General features: G+C 41.7%; 1 protein-coding gene across 1 annotated transcript in view; it reads right to left on the bottom strand.

The window, feature by feature from the left end:
* Positions 1-583: 583 nt before the first annotated feature.
* The window catches only part of LOC126416873 (cytochrome P450 4C1-like), a 150091-nt gene continuing 127689 nt past the window's right edge, over positions 584-22985 (bottom strand). Inside the window, exons 5-6 of the mRNA XM_050084756.1 lie at positions 13116-13316; positions 584-2098 (exon numbers count right to left, since the gene is read on the bottom strand). Coding sequence (XP_049940713.1) covers positions 1658-2098; positions 13116-13316 — 642 coding nt within the window. The 3' untranslated portion in view covers positions 584-1657. The remainder of the gene's footprint in view (positions 2099-13115; positions 13317-22985) is intronic.

A 22985-nucleotide genomic window follows, 5' to 3' on the forward strand; every position in this document is an offset into this window, starting at 1 on the left:
TACTATTGTCACTGAGAAGACTTCCTCGCTACACGTCATGTTCATTGATGGAGCGACTTTCCATCTTAGTAGAAAAGTAACACCCATTTACACACTGAACATGTAGGTTAGGAGATTCACCCAAAGCCAATGCGTTTTTTACGAAATCCCACTCATCTGTTTACCGCCCAATTTTCTTTTGTGGAAACACGGTAACGGTCAGGCGTATTGTGGTTTGTTACAAAACTGGTTGTTTCCGAGACTGAACGAGGACAACTACGTTTTTCAACAAGAGGGGTCTCCCCCTCACTGGATCGCAAAGTGTGTGAATATCTGAATGAAACTCTGAGGAGCAGTTGGATTGGTCGTCACACAGATGGTGGCTTACCACTTCTCAGCTGGCCTCCAAGGTGACCGGATTTGAAGTCCTGTGACTTCTTCCTGTGGTGTTTCATTTCAACTGAAACATCAGTGACGATGGAAATGTTTATCCGAGTATGGAAGGAGTTAAATTATCGATGTGAAATGGTTCGTATATCGAACATCTGTAATCTAAACACGAGGGATTCGTAAATATGTAGCTCAAATGTCATAGTTGTATGTCTCACTGTTTAACCAATGGCCTTGCCGCAGTGGTGGCATAGGTTACCGCCAGATCACTGAGTTTGAGTGCTGTCGGGCTTGGATGGCACCTGGATGGGTGACCGTCCAGTCTACCGAACAGTGTTGGCAATCTGGGTGCACTCAGCCGTTGCGAGGCAAATTGAGGAGCTACTTGACTGAGAAGTAGCGGCTCCGGTCTCGTTGACTGTCAATGGCAGGGAGAGAGGTGTGCTGACCACAAGCCCCTTCATATCCGCATCCGACGACGCCTATAGTCTGAGGATGACGCGGCGGTCGGTCAGTACCGTTGGGACCCACGAGGCCTGTTCGGACGGAGTTTAGTTTAGTATGTCTCACAGTTTAGTAAATATATGAATTCGAAATACGTGCTTTCTTTTTGAAACACTCTGTAAAGCATATGCGAATGATTATAACCTCTGTTTTTTGAGCAGGAAGTCGGAAGGGAGCAGGATTCCAAGCAACAGACGGACGGAGTTAACGCTACTTTCTCATTCGTTGTTAATTAATATTTGTTATCGATAATGTCAGACGACGGCCATCTATGTTTGGGTGGTGGCATTACTTTTTACTGTTTATTTTATTTTTGTTTTCTTTTCCTTTCTTTTTTTCTTTTTCTGCGTATGCCATATTACGATTCTATGTTGGCATAGCCAGACTTACCCAGGGTTGAAATTTCACTACACGGCTATCTCGCGACGCGTTTATGTCTTGAAAATGTAAGGATGTTCACCTAGGTCGAAATATCGGTGACTGTCGAAGATGTCATCTGACTGCATACCCACAAGTTGTTTGAATATCTATATCATTGCTAGTTTCTTAAATCTGGAAGTGTATTCCGTCTTTTTGTACCACGGGTGGTACCTCGCAACCTCACTTAAATAGTTGGCCATTGGGCAAAGTGCAGCAACGTTATGTTGCTGCTCCGCTAGTGTAAAAACACCATCCATTCACAGTGACGTCACCATCCGTACAGTTGTTCAGTGTGAACTGACCTTCTAAACTTAAACAGCAGCTGAAATTTTGCAGCTATGCAATTTTCCAGCACAATCCACTCTTACACCGAATTGGAAGGCATGTTGTCTCGTGGGACGCAAGTGACTCTGAAACCAGTGACTGGATGTGCTATTATTGAAAGCACACTCTCTTCCAGCTGCTGCCTGGTCGTTCCGGGCAGTATGCGGAAGCGCCGTAGAACCGTCACCAGGAGGACCTTCATCTGCAGAACGGCATATCGGGCGCCCACGCACTTGCGCGAGCCGACGCCGAAGGGTATGTAGCTGTAGGCTTTCCTGGACGTGGCGCTGCCGCCCTCCAGGAACCGGCCGGGGTCGAACTTGTCCGGCTCCGGGAAGAGGTCGGGGTGGCGGTGCACCAGGTAGTAGGAGATCATCACCGTGCTGCCCTGGGGAACGACGTGCCGGCCACCAGCCAGCGGTGTGTCCTCGGTCACCAGGTACGGCATGAAGGGCACCGTTGTCATCAGCCTCCCACTCTCCTGTCAACAAGACAGCCACATATATCACAGGCGCAGATCCAAGGGCGAAGTGATTCATTAGGGTTGTGAACCTCCGACAATTTTCCACCGTGTACAAACTCAAGGAACTGGTCGATGAGAGGATACGGCACAAGGAAGGTCTAATCAACTTGTGTCTGGAAATGGATGATTACCCTGCTAGAGACCATTTATCCAAGCACCCATTGTAACAGGGGCTGAGGTCTAACACGAGCTGTACCATGCAGCCACAGTTACAGTAGTTGCCTCAACGCATGCGTGTAGGCGCCCTCATACGTCCACATCGGGCAGGCTGCATCCGAACAGTGTCAAAGGCAGCATGAATACATTGCTTCAGTGTCTCCACATTTGGAATGAGATCTGCATATATGATGGTTTTGAACTGGTCCGATAACCAGTAATCGCCCAGGTTGAGATCCAGTGAATGTGTAGGCCATGTAACAGGTTACCCTCGTCCGCTCCATCAACCAGGGAAGACACGACTGAGATGTGTCTAGACGTTAACGGTGAAGCGAGCTGGAGCTCCAGCATGTAGGAGCCACATAACGCTTCGAATCATCAATGGCATTTCTTCCAGTAAGGGAGGGAAACTCACCGGTAGTTCCAGCCTCCCAGGCGACATGGGAGGGAGACGGGTCCCAAAACATGGTTGCCAATTATCCCAGCCCACACATTCTGGCTGCAACGATGCTGATCATTCGCTGTCATAATACCATGGGTGTTCTGCATATCTATCCCACAGATGAGTTTATGAAAGTTGAAGATACCACTCTGCATAAAGGTGGCCTCATCTGTGAATACTATGGTGGACACAAATTCCAGAGCAGTGGTTCCCTCGTGGGAAAAATTGCTCCCGATGAGGAAAGTCTGTCGCTAATAAGCCCTGTGCACGCTGCAAGTGACGAGGTGACGAGGATAGTAACAGCTGTCATGGAGAATAAAACTTCCTGGCAGATTAAAACTGTGTGCCGGACCGAGACTCGAACTCGGGACCTTTGCCTTTCGCGGGCAAGTGCTCTACCATCTGAGCTACCCAAGCACAACTCACGGCCCGACCTCACAGCTTCACTTCAGCCACTACCTCGTCTCCTACTTTCCAAACTTTACAGAAGCTCTCCTGCGCGCAGGAGAAGGAAGTTTCATATCAGCGCACACTCCGCTGCAGAATGAAAATCTCATTCTGGAAACATCCCCAGGCTGCGGCTAAGCCATGTCTCCGCAATATCCTTTCTTTCAGGAGTGCTAGTTCTGCAAGATTCGCAGGAGAGCTCCTGTAAAGTTTGCAAAGTAGGAGACGAGGTATTGGCAGAAGTGAAGCTCTGAGCATGGGGCGTGAGTCGTGCTTGGGTAGCTCAGATGGTAGAGCACTTGCCCGCGAAATGCAAAGGTCCCGAAGTGCAACAGAAAATATAAAATTCTTTCTCCTCTCGCCTCAAATAGTGGAGTATAGTAGTATAAAGTGTTTGTTCTTAGTGAAATCAGTGATACAAAGTGCTTCTCACCAAACAACTGTCATGCTCGCAGCCAAATCAGTGTCAAAAGTATGCCCAGTCGTACTAACAGTGTTTTTTTTCGTTATTTGTACTATATTGTCAAGGATACAAGCATTACTTAGTGTAAAGTGCCAACTACTCACAATTTTTTTTAGTGATTTCCTTTGCTATGTGCCCCATACTCACACTTTCCTCTCTGCTTCTCTTATATAAAATGAGATAATTTTTCTTTCTTCTTCAATCTTATGTATAATCTGTAGTATGTATAAAAAAGTTTTCTTCCACTTCTGCTCCACCTATCATGCTGATGTTTCCCTCATACTGTCCCACCTAACAGTGCAAACTAGAGGAAGAGATCAAACCAGAAGGCACAATTGTGCCTATGGCATCACAACTGAATGACATACAGAAATTTGAACTCAAAATCAATGTTTTACCCAAAAAAAAGATGACAAATTGCCATGTGAAAGGGTTCAAGGAACAACAATTACAGAAAAACGAAAAAGAAAAGAATATACAAACGAAAACCTATAAAATGACAGTAATGTTAACCAACACTAGGAATATAATACGTTAATAGAATGAAATGTTGTTTTCTTAGATGTGTCGTTGTTAATATATTTAAATAAATATATATGGTTACAGAAAAGAAGTTCGAGTCTCGGTCCGGCACACAGTTTTAATCTGCCAGGAAGTTTCATATCAGCGCACACTCCTCTGCAGAGTGAAAATCTCATTCTCGTCATGGAGAATGTTCTACATGGTCGTCTGGCTTACCCTGTACTGGGGAGCCAACTGCCTGGTACTGACATGGCGGTCGCCTTCCACAATGTTAATCACATTTTCCTCTATGTCTTGTGTCCAAACATTTTGGGTACGTCCTTCATGATTTCCTGCTTCCTGAAACGAGCCTATCTCAGACAAAGGGCGAAACACTGATGCAAACATTGAATGCTGTGGTTGTTGTCGGTGGGGATAGGTCTCCTCATACAACCTTGCTGCCCGCCACCTGTTTCCATTTCCCTTTCCGTATGTAAACACCATGGCAGCAAGCTTTTGGTTTGAATACGGAACCATTGTGTACAACGCTGTATTACAACCACTACAAGGTACGTCAGCAAGAGAAGTTAATCAGACCCAACATTACCAATTACTATGCTAGGAGACGGCGTTAGGGCCTCACGTCAGAGGAACAGTATCACCCTCTAGGAGGAAACCATGCATACTGTAACCGTGGCTGCATGGTACAGCGCGTACTGGAGCGCAGTCTTTGTAACGAAGTATGATTGACTAAATGGTCTCTAGCATGCAAACCGTGCATTTGCGGACGTAAGTTCATTAGACCTTTTTTGTTGCGTATCCTATCATCAATCAGTCCCTAAAGTTCGTACGCGGTGGAAAAGATCACCCTCTATATTTACATGTGTGAGTATTAATTTGCAAAACTATATGCTAAATTTCTGATAATATAGCAACGTGACAACTATGCAGCTAACACGACAATAATTAAAAAATATATCAAAAGCTTCGCTTCACGTAAGGCACTCTTCAGCTGCGATCTATATATACGTACATATGGTGAATCATCTAAAACTTTCACCGCAATTATTGCGGAAATCCAAAGGGCTACAGACGTGCCGTTTTCACAGAGTGACTGGTAGTCAGTGGCCCACATTGTTGGACAACAAACGGATTATAATGATACGTAGAAAGTGTAGTTTTTGTGCAAACATACATTTCTTTAAATGGAACAACGCCTATTGACATTAACATACTAAAACTAGGGTAAATTAGAGCGTCCTAAACATTCTCCATCGACATAGATTCCATCCCTGTCACATCTCTCTCCATCAAGAGCTGCGTGCAAACGATTGTGAGACTCGTGTTAACTTCTCTGTACGTGGGTATTAAGACAAGATAATACTGATGTAACATGTGTGTTGTTTAGTGATGAAGCCACATTTCTGGGCGCTAATGACCATTGTAGTTGTGCGCCCTAAAACAAAAAAAAAAAAAACAAAAAAAAGAAGCCACATTCAGAAATCATGGGCAGGTAAACCACCGAAACATGTACTATTGGTCTGTTGACAACCCCCACTGGCTTCTTAAGGCAGGACTTCTGCGTCCATGGGGTGTAAACCTATGGTGTGAAACAGTGAACCTTCAGCTCATAGATCCGTTTTTCATAGAAGGACCATAGAATGCACACAAGTATTGCAGCCTCCTAAGAGATCGTTTTCCATGGATTCATGGAGACTAGTACGAACCTGTGGTACCAACATGATAGCTGTCCAGCTCATAGCACACGAAGTACTGCAGGAAATCTTGACGAATTGTTTCCAGCTCTTTGGGTTGGACCCAGAGGGCCTGTACCACGGCTGGCCTGTTCCCCAAATTTGACGCCTGTAGACTTTTCTTTGTGGTAAGAGCTGAATGAAGTTGTCTACGAGGACATAGCATCTATAGCTGACGATACGTATTACTGCAGCCTGGACATCTCCGCTGAAACGCTAGCAAGTGTGCAGCAGTCGTTCCACACCAGACTGGAAGCGAGTACTGCCGCTGCCAGTGGTCATTTTGAACACAATCTGTCATGATCAACTGTCTTTAGTGATCAGAAGTCACATAACTGGCGTATAAAGTTGTTCTTTAGTGTATGCTATCACAGGTATAATACGAGTGCCGGTGTGGGAACATGCACGTCGCTTGCACTAGAATCCTGCAAGAGACACCACTGACATTCTAATGTAATTTTGGTTTGTTAATGTCAGGGGCATTATTCCATTTACAAATATTTGTACATATATGCTATCACCGTCATCACTGAGCACAGAAGAACTTTGTGATACGAAGTGGTACGTCGCCCAGGTATGACATTAGACCCTGATAACCTGCCCCGCGATCTGGACTACCTACGCAAGGTCTTCAAGAAAAACGACTACAAGGATCTTCAGAGAACTGAACAGATCCCAAGTAAGAAGTAAACGTACATCCACATGATGCCTTTTTTATGTGCAAAATGGAACATGTGCTTACGTTTCAAACAACCGAGCTACGCATGGACATTTGCACAAGCATAATTGCTCAAAATGGAGGACGTATTTAAAAGTATATTGCTTCCCGTGTTTGGTGGGAATCTCTTGCGCTGTTTAGCAGATGACAGGGTGCAGGACCCATGTGTATTTTCTTGTATAGTGTGTTTAGATTATGCTTTAAGGCGATCAAGTGCAATAATATCTGTTGACTCCAAAGAAATCACGTTGAAATTTGTAGGTGATTACAGAGAAAGAGAAGTCATATGGCACGCCGCTTCTGAAGATTATTTTATTATAAATTTGTGACCTTGTGCGCTGAGCGTCAAATATTAGATAAAAAGGCTTCGATCATATCATTGTAAAGAATAAGATGGGTCTCTATGTAGGAAAAGAGAGTAGAAGAAGTCAACAAATTAATGTAAAGTGCATATGCAATATGTAGGTGAATGACAGCAACGTTCCGGCCATATCATAATGTTCAGAGCCAGTCACAATACATCGTGTATGCAACAGTATACGAATTATTAATCATTGCTGGGCCACTGCTCTAATAGTTCGTGTGTGTGTGTGTGTGTGTGTGTGTGTGTGTGTGTGTGTGTGTGTGTTTGTATTATTGAGAAAAACGGTAGTATTATTTATTTTGAATGTTGTGATATTCTCTCCCAGAATAAATATGAATTAAAACTCCTATATATTTGGAGTCGTCAGAATATTTTGCATGCAGTATGAAGTGATACACGTGGTGTAACCTCCCCAAAAAATAATTTACCGTAACCTCCCAACAGAAAATATTAACATAAATAATATTCACGTTTAGTGTAACTTCAAAACAGAAAAATTCCTAAACCTCTCAACAGTAAAAAATTATAATTATGTCATTCACATTCATGTGTAACGTCCCAACAAAAAAATAAATTCACTGACCTGGTAACAATACAATGTAATTAACCTCTCAATTAAATTGTCGCTCACTTATGACTTTTCAATAATTGACTATGAATTTAACCTGGTAAATTTTGGACGTCAGCAGTGCTGCGTCATGGCCCTGAAAGATCATTCTGAATAAAAAAGAGAAAAAAATTCTCGCCTCAATGAAGTCGCCGGATAACGCAAATATATATGCTCTTACAATAAATTTTTCTGACACAGCCCTGTGCAATGATGGCCGATATATTTGTCATTTATGAAAGGGAAACAACTGATTTTTCTTTTGCAATAATCAGGATGATCATGGATTGGAGAAATTAGTAAATTCTTTAAATTGAAATGAATGGTTATTAAAATTACATTATATGAGAAAGATTATTATTATGACATTTTTAAAACATTTACATAGGACTTCAGATAACATTACTAGATATGCGCGAGGCTGCTTTTTACCTTATACAATAATACTCAGGCTCCGGCATCGCTGCACCGCGACCGGCCAGCCAACACGATACACCAGAGCAGACCAGAGCAGACAGCAGACTAGCAACAACTTACTGCTACAGCTACACAGTTCCTACTGCAGTCAACACTGCTCTCTGGTCAGAGATTCTCTTATACCTTGCATATCGCAGGCAGCGCATGAGCAATACATCGTAATTACATCTGCTCGGACCTCTTACAGTGGATCACATATTGACCTTAATGTGGACGAAACTGGGAGAAGTCTGTTGATCACAGGCAGCAACATTTTGTCTACGTGATGGAGAATTTTAAAACCATTTATTCTACATTTAATCTTTTTGCTTTCCAGTTATTCTCTCAGGCAGTATAAATCGTGGGAAATATTCTACTTTCGACCCATATGTAACTGAGTGTTTTGAAGAAGGGTGAACACATATTGGAGAGATAGACGTTTGAAGATGCAGTCAACACAGATAATGCTTCTTATCCCATTGCCACATTGTCGTAAGTTACGTCTCTTCTGTCACGTTGAACGATTCTCTTCAGTCGTCGTTACTCCCGTTCTTGCAGGGTCTTTTTCTGGCCGCAGCGATGTCGGAGAATTGATGTTATACCGGATTTATGATATTGTGCTATTAAATTGCCATAACATGAATATTCGTCCAGATTTCATAAGCACTTTTAATAAATTTTCGAACTACTTCTCCTTTGTTTTCCTACTTCGAGACTTATCTTAGTCTTCACACTGACATGATCGAAGCCTTTTTGTCCAATACTTGACGCTCAGGCTTTCACATTTCAATTTTATAGCCAAGTAATCTTTAGAAGTGGCATTCCATATGATTTCTCTTCGTCTGTAATCATCTATAAATATCAACGTGCTTTCTCTGTAGTCAACAGCCATTACTGCAATGCACAGCGAAATACACATGGGCCCCGCTGCTTGTCATCTGCTGAATATTGGTCGTAAAACCCAGGACAGGCACCCAGAATTCCAATCATTAATCACCATTTCAAATATCCCGCTGTGCCACTACATCCACATCGCACCTTCCATGCATCCTCATGCCTTGTCCGTTCTCTCCTGTTGGTATTTCAACCAGCAACTCGCCAACTTTGAACGGGATATTCACCTCTTTCGAATCCTAATTACATAGCTCGACATCTCGTGACACTTCCACTTTTATTCCTCCTGCTTCCACCACCTTAGTGACTTTTAGTCGCTACCTGCGATCCATAGTCACAATGTCATTTTATCTCCGTCACAAACCTTGATCATTTCATGCCTCATTACACCATAGCATCACTCACATAATGAAAAGTGACCTTATTTTAACTGTAACATAAAGTCATCAATAATGTTTTAAAAGATCGTCAATATTGTCCACCAACGCGGATTTATTTTTTTAATTTCAGTTATCGTATCCGTTTTTACGTAAAATCGTAAATATCTTACACCAGTGTGATCCGTAAAAATCACGTATTTCCTCTCGTGTTTATTTTTAAACATCTTTGAAATTTGTGTAGCCTTTGGCTTGAGAGCAGTTTCATCCGCAGTCAGTCCGCCCCTTTGTGGGGAACTGAAATAACAGAAAAAAGTGGCAGCAGTCATTCCACTTGACAATGGTCGAGGCGAACTTGTTCGAAAGAAAGCTCGTGGCATTTTAACCACTTGACGCGGCATGAAGCGTTAGATCATTTTATTCTATACGTCTTATATTTGTCTAACGAAACCAAATAAAGTAATATTGATCTCATTTAGTAAGTTTGTGCAGGGTGTTGACTCCAGTTTGATAACATCTCTTATTGCCTTATTTGGAAATTCTACATAAATTTACACGGCAAACAGAAGAAGATATTTACTGGCTCCACCACAAAGATTTAAACACGGCTGCTTGTTTCAGTGGACGTTTATGAATTAGTGGTGAAACAAATGAGCCCTCGGTCACAATTTTTGGTCTTATTAACCAGGTTTCAACACTTCTAAGAGTACCTCCATCAGAATTTAAATTTTTAAAGTGGCCTATAACGTAATTACAAATTTATTTTCTCATTAATTTGTAATTATGTTATAGACCACTTTAAACATTTAAATTCTGATGAAGGCACTCTCCCGGCCGGTGTAGCCGAGCGGTTCTAGGCGCTACAGTCTGGAACCGCGCGATCGCTACGGTCGCAGGTTCGAGTCCTTCCTCGGGAATGGATGTGTCTGATGTTGTTAGGTTAGTTAGGTTTAAGTAGTTCTAAGTTCCATGGGACTGATGACCTGAGAAGTCCCATAGTGCTCAGAGCCATTTGAACCATTTGAAGGCACTCTTAGAACTGCTGAAACCTGGTTAATAAGACTAAAAAGTGTGACCGAGGACTCAATTGTTTCAACTTTGGTCTCCACCGCCTATTATGCAATTCTTTTGTTTAACGGCTCATTATTATTATCTTGTTTAGACCTTTGTGCTATCTTTGCTGTATTTCGATCGTTCTTAATACTGCTTCTTAGAATACAATCCGTTTATTACTTCCCAGTAATTCTTACGTTCTTAGAAAAGCAGAGTTATGACAACCTTTGTTATAGAATTTTGCTAATCTTTGACTTCGTTAATTACGTCTCTTCATACAAGCTTGAAATTCTGTGGCTAATATGCTATAGTACCAACGTGCTCTCTCTATATGTGCCTGTTATTCTAGTTTTTTTTTCACAAGGACATCAATCTCATTTTACTGATAATGTCTACATCTTCCTCACATATGCAGAGACAATGAAGATCTTTTTCTTCTCTTGGCTTTCAAGAAAAACAAACGATTGATCAGAGGAAAATTCGTTCGAACAACACCATATTGTCATATTTCATTGCATAATTTTTCTTACGAGAAGCCAGTCGTTGAATTCATATGTACAATATGAAAAGAACGCCGTCCCCCCCCCCCCCCCCCCTACCACCCGAATGGTATTTTTGCAGACAATAACAGTGCTACCCATTAGAGACACAGTGATCATCCAGTCACGGAAAGTGCTAAACAGGAAAAAAGAAACGTATGCAGGTGTTCATTCATTCAGTGCCTCGAAGTTCAAATGTTGTGATAGCAGCAATGGAAGTTTTCACGTTATACAGACTTCTCAAAGTTATACATTGTCAACGGTTGTGTCATAGTGAATACTACTATTCTGCGGTTTAATTAGTGAGTGACGCACAGTTACATGTATCCTTCTTGAAATTGCAATTTTATTTGGTGACGAGATACAATGCATCTGTTAGTTTTATATGCTTCAAATAACATTGGTAAGCTAGAAAGCCATATTCTACTCATTATACTGTATCTCTAATCAATGGAGAAATGTAACAACTGTTCATCTCTTTCAGATCAGGTATTTTTGCTGTATATTGTAGTCTCTGTAAAAGACGGAATGTTGAAACATGTAAAGCGATTTTGGAAATAAGAAAAGGTATGGTCAAGACATCTCAAAGCTTTTAAAATGCATCCAAATGGCCGCTTAGTCTTATAGCGTATTCATGTCAATTCCATATACACTACTGGCCATTAAAATTGCTACACCAAGAATAAATGCAGATGATAAACGGGTATTCATTGGACAAATATACTGGAACTGACATGTGATTACATTTCCACTGAATTTTGGTGCATAGATCCTGAGAAATCAGTACCCAGAACAACCACTTCTGGGCGTAATAACGGCCTTGATACATATGGGCATTGAGCCAAACAGAGCTTGGATGGCGTTTACAGGTACAGCTGCCCATGCAGCTTCAACACGATACCCCAGTTTATCAAGAGTAATGACCGGCGTATTGTGACGAGCTAGTTGCTCGGCCACCATTGACGAGATGTTTTCAGTTGGTGAGAGATCTGGAGAATGTGCTGCCCAGGGCAGCATTCGAAAATTTTCTATATCCAGAAAGGCCCGTACAGGACCTGCAACATGCGGTCGTGCATTATCCTGCTGAAACGTAGGGTAGAGCCACGGGTGGTAACACATAGAAATGTAACGTCCACTGTTCAAAGTGCCGTCAGTGCGAACAAGAGGTGACCGAGGCGTGTAACCAATTAACCAATGGCACCCCATACCATCACGCCGGGTGATACGCCAGTATGGTGATGACGAATACACACTTCCAATGTGCGTTCACCGCGATGTCGCCAAACACGGATGCGACCAACATGATGCTGTAAACAGACCTGGATTCATCCGAAAAAATGACGTTTTGCTATTCGTGCACCCAGGTTCGTCGTTGAGCACACCATCGCAGGCCCTCCTGTCTGTGATGCAGCGTCAACGGGAACTGCAACCATGGTCTCCGAGTTGATAGTCCATGCAGCTGCAATCGTCGTCGAACTGTTCGTGCAGATGGTTGTTGTCTTGTCAACGGCCCCATCTGCTGACTCAGGGATCGAGACGTGGCTGCACGATCCGTTACAGCCATGCGGATAAGATGCCTGTCATCTCGACTGCTAGTGATACGAGGCCGTTGGGATCCAGCACGGCGTTCCGTATTACCCTTCTGAACCCACCGATACCATATTCTGCTAACAGTCATTGGATCTCGACCAACTCGAGCAGCAATGTCGCGATACGATAAACCGTAATCGCGTTAGGCTACAAAGCGACCTTTATCAAAGTCGGAAACGTGATGGTACACATTTCTCCTCCTTACACGAGGCATCACAACAACGTTTGACCAGGCAACGCCGGTCAACTGCTGTTTGTGTATGAGAAATCGGCTGGAAACTTTCCTCATGTCAGCACGTTGTAGGTGTCGCCACCGGCGCCAACCTTGTGTGAATGCTCCGAAGAGCTAATCATTTGCATATCACAGCATCTTCTTCCTGTCGGTTAAATTTCGCGTCTGTAGCACGTCATCTTCGTGGTGTAGCAATTTTAATGGCTAGTAGTTATACTAAATTCCCACACATATTTAGCAATATCGCGAAGCATTGCTGGGTTCGCCAATGAACAACAAAGTGCAGTCGCCACCGCTGCCAGAAACCTACCTCTGAAATAAACTTCTAAACATTATTCAGGGGAAGAATTACTAAAATTAGAGAATCTGAATCGACGAGTACCTTTATAATGGCGTCGATGACTTTAAGCTGGGAAAGATCTGCAGTGGTAACAGGTCGTAAGTAGTCGCCGCCAGTTCCGAAATGCTCGTCCAGTTCCCGCTGCGCCAGGTCTTGCCACTCTGGGTAGAGTCCCAGCAGGCACAGCATGTAGCCCATCGAGCAAGAAGTGGTCTCGACGCCAGAAATGGCTAGTGTTCTTGCCTACGAGGAAAACAATACGAAGATTTGCACTACCACCTAAGTGGGACATCATTTCTTGAGATCGAGTAATGTTACAAACTGACAAATACACTCCTGACTCATGTAACAGTGATACAACTGTCAATACGTGTTAGCCTTCGGAACTCATTTGCTTATATCATATTTAGTAACAAGAAATGTTCAGTTTCCCGTTGTAGACTGTAATAGTAACTGCGTGAGGAGGATACATTGGTAAGCAAGCTGGTCTTCATTTGATGCAGTGCACCTCACAATGGGACCTCTCAAGTATTAGTGACAACTGGGGATAGATTCAAGATTCTAGAATGAAACAAGTCAAAGTAGCTTTTTTTATAAAAATCATCAACTGATCGATAAAATGTTTTCTACTGGCTTACAACATGATCTGTTGGGTTATGGTGAAATTTTCATGCTAAATGTTGTTAATTTTTATAACAGAACATGTGTAATTTTATCACGGTTGATACTGAGATTCAGGCTAGCCAAATACTGTAAAACCGATTTTGTTAACATAGGCCTCTAGATTTGTAAGTTTTACTAAATTTCACTTTGCTTTGTGCCGTTTGTCGAAAAATTCTTTCTTTCACTGTTTTACAGTATGCGAACTGAGCAGTTTGTAATGGTTCTTTATTTATGTGACCATTACGGCACTCCTACCCCAGTTCTCAATACCAGTAATATCGCACCACTTTTCTGCGAAGTAACAGACATATTTTTGTGTCAATATTCACATTTGGTTTTATTAATGTGCAGGTACTCTGATGTATCGATATATTACAGTGATATGGTTCTTGCGTGTATTCATTTCTGTGAGGCTGTCAATAATCTTTGACTTACTTGTAACCGTTTTGCTGCGAATGCGCACAGAGCAGTCTTCGTTTCACTTTGCAGATGTTAAGTTGTTATTTCGCTTTGTAAAAGAACAGTCAAGTCTTGTGTTTGGTTAAAGTGGAAATTAAATCTATGAAGATTGATACAAAACTGTTTTCTTGACGATGTGACAATTAAGAAGAAGTATTATGTGAATTTACAAGAAGTTTAATAAAAATGTGGATCGTGAACACCAAGTCAAAAATTATTTCTACCATACCATTGTTCTGATCTGGGATTGTTTGATCATTAAGAATTTCCAAAAAAACGCATTTCTTAGGTCTTCAAGTATTGCTAAAATACAGATCTGGACTTTATAGCAGCCAAAGTGGAATCTCCCTAGAATCAACAAGATGAGCCACAACAACTTCGACGAAATCTACGTGGGAATTCATTCAAGATAAGTGCCAAAATTAATGACTTTTTTACAGTGACTTTATTATTTCCATTCTGACGATACCATCCACAGTCAATAACTTTGTTGTTGCCCGATAAAGCGAACATATGCTCCGTGAGCAGCATTATTAATCTCATTTCTAACCGACTTTGCAAGTGGTCGTATTGTTAGAAGTTGTTACAAGATTATTCTGTTTGAAACTACCTTATCAAAAGTTTCCACATGGAGGAGGGAGATCGGTCTATGATGAGAGGTCACTTGCTCATCTCCTCTTTTGTATACTCGTGTTACTACCGCACAGCTCAGTCTTTCAGTAAATACACTTACATTCATCGATTGGTTAAAAAGGAAACTCAAGGTCGTCGCTACCGAGTCAGCGCAAAATTCTAGTACTTCGGTTGAGAAACAGTCATAGGCAGAAGAGTTAGTGATGTTTGGAGGTGGAGTGTACAGTATCTGCTAAAGTAAACCTAAAGGCTCAGTTTTTGATGGACGATTTTTGTTCCTTGTGTTTTCAGCTACTACTGAGAAGAATTCATTTAATTTAGTGGCCAATGATTTCAATTTAATAACATCTCCTGCCATTAACGAGTTCATTCATTTGTGCCAAATAATGCTCCAGATTTTTTTCTGACTTGCTTCGGAATTTACAATTTTTTGTTCACGCTACAGAATTCCTACAATTTTGATGAAAAGGTTACGAATTTTGCAGTACTGCGTGTAGTGTATTTTCGTGTATTTTTCACTAGAAGAGGTCATCTGGGTTAAATAAATCTCTTCCTGCCTAACCAAAGCTATTCTGTTTCTCGGTGTCTACTGTAATTTTGTCTTATTTGTTGTAAACAAAAACAGGATTCAGCGTGCCGTAAGAATATTTTAGGAAGTAATCAAATTTTTCATCTTATTTGTGTCCTTGATAAGCTGCTTCTCATTTTTCTCCCTGTAAGTTGTTCCTGAATAGTGCATCCGAGCCAGCAATTCCGGTTCTGTGAAATTTTACCTTTTTCCCCTTAGTTAAACTTGATTAGTGCCATTTTACCATCATGGAGCTTTAAATCGTTCTATAATTTCATGAAGCATAGACGGATTTAGAAATAAATCAAATATCACAGGTGCACTATGGCTTGCTATTCTTGTTGGGATTATTGCTGTGTGGATCAAACCAAAGTTGAACATCAGTGTCGCTCTAAGTATACTCCATCAGAAGTATTCGAGATGGAATCAGTTTTGAAATCTCCTCATACAATGGCTTCCTTGTTGTTTCTACTAAGACTTACTAGTATCCTCTGTAACTGTTTCGGGAAGTTAAAAAACCATTTTATTTTCCGTTTGACGTTTGTAGACTGTCAGAACCACCAGTTCCCAGTTAATTGTAACTTGTAAGTCTTACTAGTACCTCTTCAGGTGCTTTGTGAAGTTTAATATATATCTGCTGCAGTTTTATTAGAAGGGCAAATAGGTTTTAGAAAAGAACGGTCTCACTCTCATGGCATTTTTAGTATAAAACAACTGGTGATGAAAAGGAAAGAATTTAACTGGCAGGAGCACATTGAGATCGTAGGCTACGTAAAGGCTTTCGACAAAATCAGTCGACGCCCACTGCGGAAGATTATTGGAAAAGGAGGCTTCCAAACGCATCTACCTAATGCTGTAAAAGCTCATTAGAAAGAGAAAAACCTGTAATCGAAGATGGAGGCAACTTGTCTGAACAACAAGAACGAAAACAGTGATACAAGTAAACGTTAGTCAATATTTACGTAGATGATCAAGTCAGGGCTTCGAAACAGAATGTCACCTACTGTATAAAAATCACCAGAGAGAAATGTTTTGACACTCTGGTACACGCAGATGGTCAAATAATAATTCAAGAGGGACCGTTGACCTTAGCAGTTTGGTCCCATAAGACCTTACCACAAATTTCCATAAAAAATTAATTCAAGAACGTGAAGATTATCTTCAAGGAGCCGTTTATCACCTTAATTAGTTTATTTCTAAATATAACATTACAAAATCCAGTAATAAAACAACAGGAATGGCATTCAAGAGAAAGTGACGAAACAAAATTACAATAAATAACCTGGTGCTGGAGCCTCTAACCCACTTTCAGTATCTCAGCTGGTGATACAGGACGAAATGTCGACCATGAATTTATTAAAAACGATATTAACGTAACATTTAAAGCAGTCTGTTGAAAAGTTAGAAATATTCTACAAAAAAAAGGTACGAAAGAGATACAGATAAAGTTTTACAATGTAATGGCATACCTACTGTGCAACTGAATCTGAAATCTGTGTTCTCACACAAAAGGATGTAAACAGGATCCAAACTGCGAAAATCAGATTTATCTGTAATGTTAAATGGTGTACCAGAAAGATCGCTTACAGAATGAATACATTAAAAATGAATTGAAAGATTCAAAGCACAAGAAAACAGATCTAAACGGGAACAGATGGTGGGAACATGTGAAGAGAACCTACATCTTCATCTACGTGACTGCTTTGCAGCCAACACTTAAATGCCTGCCAGAGGGTCCATCGAACCACTCCCACACTACTGCTCTACCGATGAACACTCTAACAGCGCGTGGGATAAACGAACAATCGAATCTTTACACTTTCATTTCTCTTATTTTCATTATGATGATCATATCTCTCTATACAGGCGGGCATCAACAAAATATTTTCGCGTTCAGACGACAAAGTAGGAGGTTGACATTTTGTGGAATGATCTCTGCAGAAAAGGAAAAAAATCTTTGTTTTAATGTCCTCCACCCCGGCTCACGTATCATATCCGTGACACGTCTCCCCTATTTCGCGATAATACAAAACGAGCTGTCCTCCTTTGAACTTTCTGGATGTCCTCCATCAATCCTATAAGGTACGGATCCCATATCGCACAGCAGTACTCCAACACAGGACAGGACCTGTGTAGCGTAGGCAGTCTGTTTAGTGAGTTTTTTGCGTTCTTCTTTCAGTTCAGCAGGCTCCGAATATATATGTTATTACTCCCTGAAAATTTGAATACCCTACTCGAAGTGGTTTCTGAGATTTAGGGAAAAATGCAACAGAAAATGTAAATTTTCAAATGGTTCAAATGTCTCTGAGCACTATGGGACTTAACATCTGTGGTCATCAGTCCCCTAGACTTAGAACGACTTAAACCTAACTAACCTAAGGACATCACACGCATCCATGCCCGAGGCAGGATTCGAACCTGCGACCGTAGCAGTCGCGCGGTTCCGGACTGAGCGCCTAGAACCGCTAGACCACCGCGGCCGGCTGTAAATTTTCAGGAATGGCTTCTAAAGTTTCAAGAGACTGCAACTCACTTAATATACGCTTACTTTTTTTTTATTTTTAGTCACTCAGAAGCACTCTGCACCATACTGTATATCATCCCCTTGATGTTTTTCCGAGTGTTTTCTTCTTTTCGTCTTTATGGACTCCCTAGTGGCCAACTGTCCTACTGCACGTTGTTGTTGTTGTGGTCTTCTGTCCAGAGACTGGTTTGATGCAGCTCTCCATGCTACTCTATCCTGTGCAAGCTTCCTCGTCTCCTAGTACCTACTACAACCTGCATCCTTCTGTATCTGTTTAGTGTATTAATATCTTGGTCTCCCTCTACGATTTTTACCCTCCACGCTGCCCTCCAATGCTAAATTTGTGATCCCTTGATGCCTCAGAACATGTCCTACCAACCGGTCCCTTCTTCTTGCCGTGTTGTGACACAAACTCCTCTTCTCCCCAGTTATATTCAATACCTCCTCATTAGTTATGTGATCTACCCATCTAATCTTCAGCATTCTTCTGTAGCACCACATTTCGAGATCTTCTATTCTCTTCTTGTCCAAACTATTTATCGGCCATGTTTCCTTCCATACATGGCTACACTCCATACAGATACTTTCAGAAACGACTTCCTGACACTTAAATTGTTGTGGCGTATCAAGCTAGCTACGCCACATTGAGAAGGGAGCCGAAAGGCACGCGTACACACACGCCGACTGGGGTCAAGTCTGGAACAGGATAACTATTGAATGGTAGCAAGAAAAGTACGTAGCTGCTTTATACTTAACTTTTAATCTTTGTTGGTTTACAACGTTCTTCTTGAGACATTTATACGATAACTCTCAAAGTAGGTAAGGCTAATGGCGCCTTGCGAGGTCGTAGCCATGGACTTAGCAGAAGGCTATTCTAACTGTCTCTCGGCAAATGAGAGGAAGGCTTCGTCCGTACTGTCGCTAGCAATGTCGTCGTACAACTGGGGCGAGTGCTCTTCCGTATCTCGCGACCTGCCTTGTGGTGGCGCTCGGTCTGCGATCACACAGTGGCGACACGCGGGTCCGACATGTACTAAATGGACCGCGGCCGATTTAAGCTACCACCTAGCAAGTGTGGTGTCTGGCGGTGACACCACATAAATCTATACTCGATGTTAACAAATTTCTCTTCTTCAGAAACGCTTTCCTTGCCATTACCAGTCTACATTTTATATCCTCTCTACTTCGACCATCATCAGTTATTTTACTCCCTAAATAGCAAAACTCCTTTACTACTTTAAGTGTCTCATTTCCTAATCTAATCCTCACAGCATCACCCGATTTAATTTGACTACATTCCATTATCCTCGTTTTGCTTTTGTTGATGTTCATCTTATATCCTCCTTTCAAGACACTGTCCATTCCGTTCAACTGCTCTTCCAAGTCCTTTGCTGTCTCTGACAGAATTACAATGTCATCGGCGAACCACAAACTTTTTACTTCTTCTCCATGAATTTTAATACCTACTCCGAATTTTTCTTTTGTTTCCTTTACTGCTTGCTCAATATACAGATTGAATAACATCGGGAAGAGGCTACAACCCTGTCTCACTCCTTTCCCAACCACTGCTTCCCTTTCATGCCCCTCGACTCTTATAACTGCCATCTGGTTTCTGTACAAATTGTAAATAGCCTTTCGCTCCCTGTATTTTACCCCTGCCACCTTCAGAATTTGAAAGAGAGTATTCCAGTCAACATTGTCAAAAGCTTTCTCTAAGTCTATAAATGCTAGAAACGTAGGTTTGCCTTTCCTTAATCTTTTTTCTAAGATGAGTCGTGGGGTCAGTATTGCCTCACGTGTTCCAATATTTCTACGGAATCCAAACTGATCTTCGCCGAGGTCGGCTTCTACCAGTTTTTCCATTCGTCTGTAAAGAATTCGCGTTAGTATTTTGCAGCTGTGACTTATTAAATTGATAGTTCGGTAATTTTCACATTTGTCAACACCTGCTTTCTTTGGGATTGGAATTATTATATTCTTCTTGAAGTCTTAGGGTATTTCACCTGTCTCATACATCTTGCTCACCAGATGGTAGAGTTTTGTCATGACTGGCTCTCCCAAGGCCATCAGTAGTTCTAATGGAATGTTGTCTACTCCCGGGGCCTTGTTTCGACTCAGGTCTTTCAGTGCTCTGTCAAACTCTTCACGCAGTATCCTATCTCCCATTTCATCTTCATCTACATCCTCTTCCATTTCCATAATATTGTCCTCAAGTACATCGCCATTGTATGGACCCTCTATATACTCCTTCCACCTTTCTGCTTTCCCTTCTTTTCATAGAACGAGGTTCCCATCTGAGCTGTTGATATTCATACAAGTGGTTCTCTTTTCTCCAACGGTCTCTTTAATCTTCCTGTAAGCAGTATCTATCTTACCTCTAGTGAGATAAACCTCTACATCCTTACATGTGTCCTCTAGCCATCCCTGCTTAGCCATTTTGCACTTCCTGTCGATCTCATTTTTGAGACTTTTGTATTCCTTTTTGCCTGCTTCATTTACTGCATTTTTATATTTTCTACTTTCATCAATTAAATTCAATATTTCTCCGGTTACCAAAGGATTTCTACTAGCCCTTGTCTTCTTACCTACTTGATCGACTGCTGCCTTCACTACTTTATCCCTCAAAGCTACCCATTCTTCTTGTACTGTACTTCTTTCCCCCCCTTTCTGTCAATTGTTCCCTTATGCTCTCCCTAAAACTCTGTACAACCTCATTTAGTCAGTGTATCCACGTCCCATCTCCTTAAATTCACATCTTTTTGCAGTTTCTTCAGTTTCAATCTACAGTTCATAACCAATAGATTGAAGTCAGAGTCCACATCTGCCCCTGGAAATGTCTTACAATTTAAAACCTGGTTCCTAAATCTCTGTCTTACCATTATATAATCTATATGATACCTTCTAGTATCTCCAGGATTCTTCCACGTATACAACCTTCTTTCATGATTTTTGAACCAAGTGTTAGCTATGATTAAGTTATGCTCCGTGCAAAATTCAACCATACGGCTTCCTCTAATCCTCAATCCATATTCATCTACTATGTTTCCATCTCTCCCTCTTCCTACTCTCGAATTCCAGTCACGCATGACTATTAAATTTTCGTCTCGCCTCACTACTTGAATAATTTCTTTTATCTCATCATACATTTCATCAATTTCTTCATCATCTGCAGAGCTAGTTGGCACATAAACTTGTACTAGTGTAGTAGGCGTGTGCTTTGTGTCTTTCTTGGCCACAATAATGTATTCACTATGCTGTTTGTAGTAGCTTACACACACTCCTATATTTTTTTTATCCATTATTAAACCTACTCCTGCATTACCTCTATTTGATGTTGTATTTATAACCCTGTATTCACCTGACCAAAAGTCTTGTTCCTCCTGCCACCGAACTCCACTAATACCCACTATATCTAACTTTCACCTTTTTTAAATTTTCTAACCTACCTGCCCGATTAAGGGATCTGATATTCCACGCTCCGATCCGTAGAACGCCATTTTTCTTTCTCCTGATAACGACGTCCTCTTGAGTAGTCCCCGGCCGGAGATCCGAAGGGGGGCTATTTTACCTCCAGAATATTTTACCCAAGAGGACGCGATCATCATTTAACCATACAGTAAAGCTGCATGCCCTCGGGAAAAATTAGGGCTGTAGTTTCCCCTTGCTTTCAGCCGTTCGCAGTACCACCACAGCAAGGCCGTTTTGGTTAGCGTTACAAGGCCAGATCAGTCAATCATCCAGACTGTTGCCCCTGCAACTACTGAAAAGGCTGCTGCCCCTCTTCAGTAACCACACGTCCTGGCCTCTCAACAGGTACCCCTCCGTGGTGGTTGCACCTACGGTACGGCCATCTGTATCGCTGAGGCACGCAAGCCTCCCCACCAACGGCAAGGTCCATGGTTCATGGGGGGAGGCTGCATACTCTGCTTTATCGATCCGAATCTTGTCCATGTGTTCAAATTCTCTGATGCAGTTTGCTGTAACACTTTCACCCTACCAATGTTGTCATCATTAAAAGCAATAATAGCATCACTGACCTCCCCACTTTAGTGTCTTCATCCCAACAAAAACGTTTTTTTGGTAAGCGAGTCTACATAAGACTATTGAAGGACTCATTGGGATTTTGTGACTATGCAGACACTTCTTCAGTAATTCAGGATTTGCCAGGTCGCTGTAAATAGGTTTTATGATATCGATGCCTACTGCTCGGATAGAATGTTTATGGCTGTATGAACTGTTTGAGTACTGGGCATTGCGGTAACTGCACCATGAATCAGGTCCAGGCAGGCAATAATGTTGTACTGGTTTTTCATCAGTTGACAGTCTGTGAAAGAAGGTAGCCCATACTGCCTGCTTCATTTTCAACAAATCCTCAGTATTATTTCTAATGGTCATCCCATAATGCTGCTGTAGTTCCTCAATAATTTTGTCTGTCAACCTGCATCTTATGGTTTTAGCATCAGAAAATTTCTTGTCTCTCAAACTTTGTTTCAACTTCCTCAACCTGATGGCCATCCTCTTCTGGACATGAGCAACACTGTTAACCTTTATAACAGATCAATCCACATCCTTCTATATAAAAAATACCGATTCTACTAGATCTTGAAGTAACGCACGAACAGATTTTAACATTTTCAACTGGTGTAGATTATATTTTTAAAAAATAAAATACTTCCCATGTGGGTTTACAAGTGATATGCACGTTATTATTAGGCTTGGTAGTGACTGATAAGAGTTGTTGGATGTCGTAAAAAATTATGTCCAGTTGGCGCCTTCGATCGTCGAAATTCCGAGATGGTTGTAGGGCCCTGCCTGTAATGTTCCAAATGTTCTCAAACAGGGACAGATCTGCCAACCTTGCTGGCCAAGGGAGGGTCTGGCAAGCACGAAGACAAGTAACAGAAGCTCTAGCCATATGTGGGCACGCATTATTTTGCTTAAATGTAAGTCAATGAGGGCTTGCCATGAAGGACAACAAAGCGAGATATAGAATATCGTCGACGTATCGCTGTTCTGCAAGGGACGTCGAGCAAAGATGTCCTGCTATGAAAAGAAATGGCACCCC

This window comes from Schistocerca serialis, chromosome 8 (genome assembly GCF_023864345.2).
Source record: "Schistocerca serialis cubense isolate TAMUIC-IGC-003099 chromosome 8, iqSchSeri2.2, whole genome shotgun sequence".
Classification (NCBI taxonomy): domain Eukaryota; kingdom Metazoa; phylum Arthropoda; class Insecta; order Orthoptera; family Acrididae; genus Schistocerca; species Schistocerca serialis.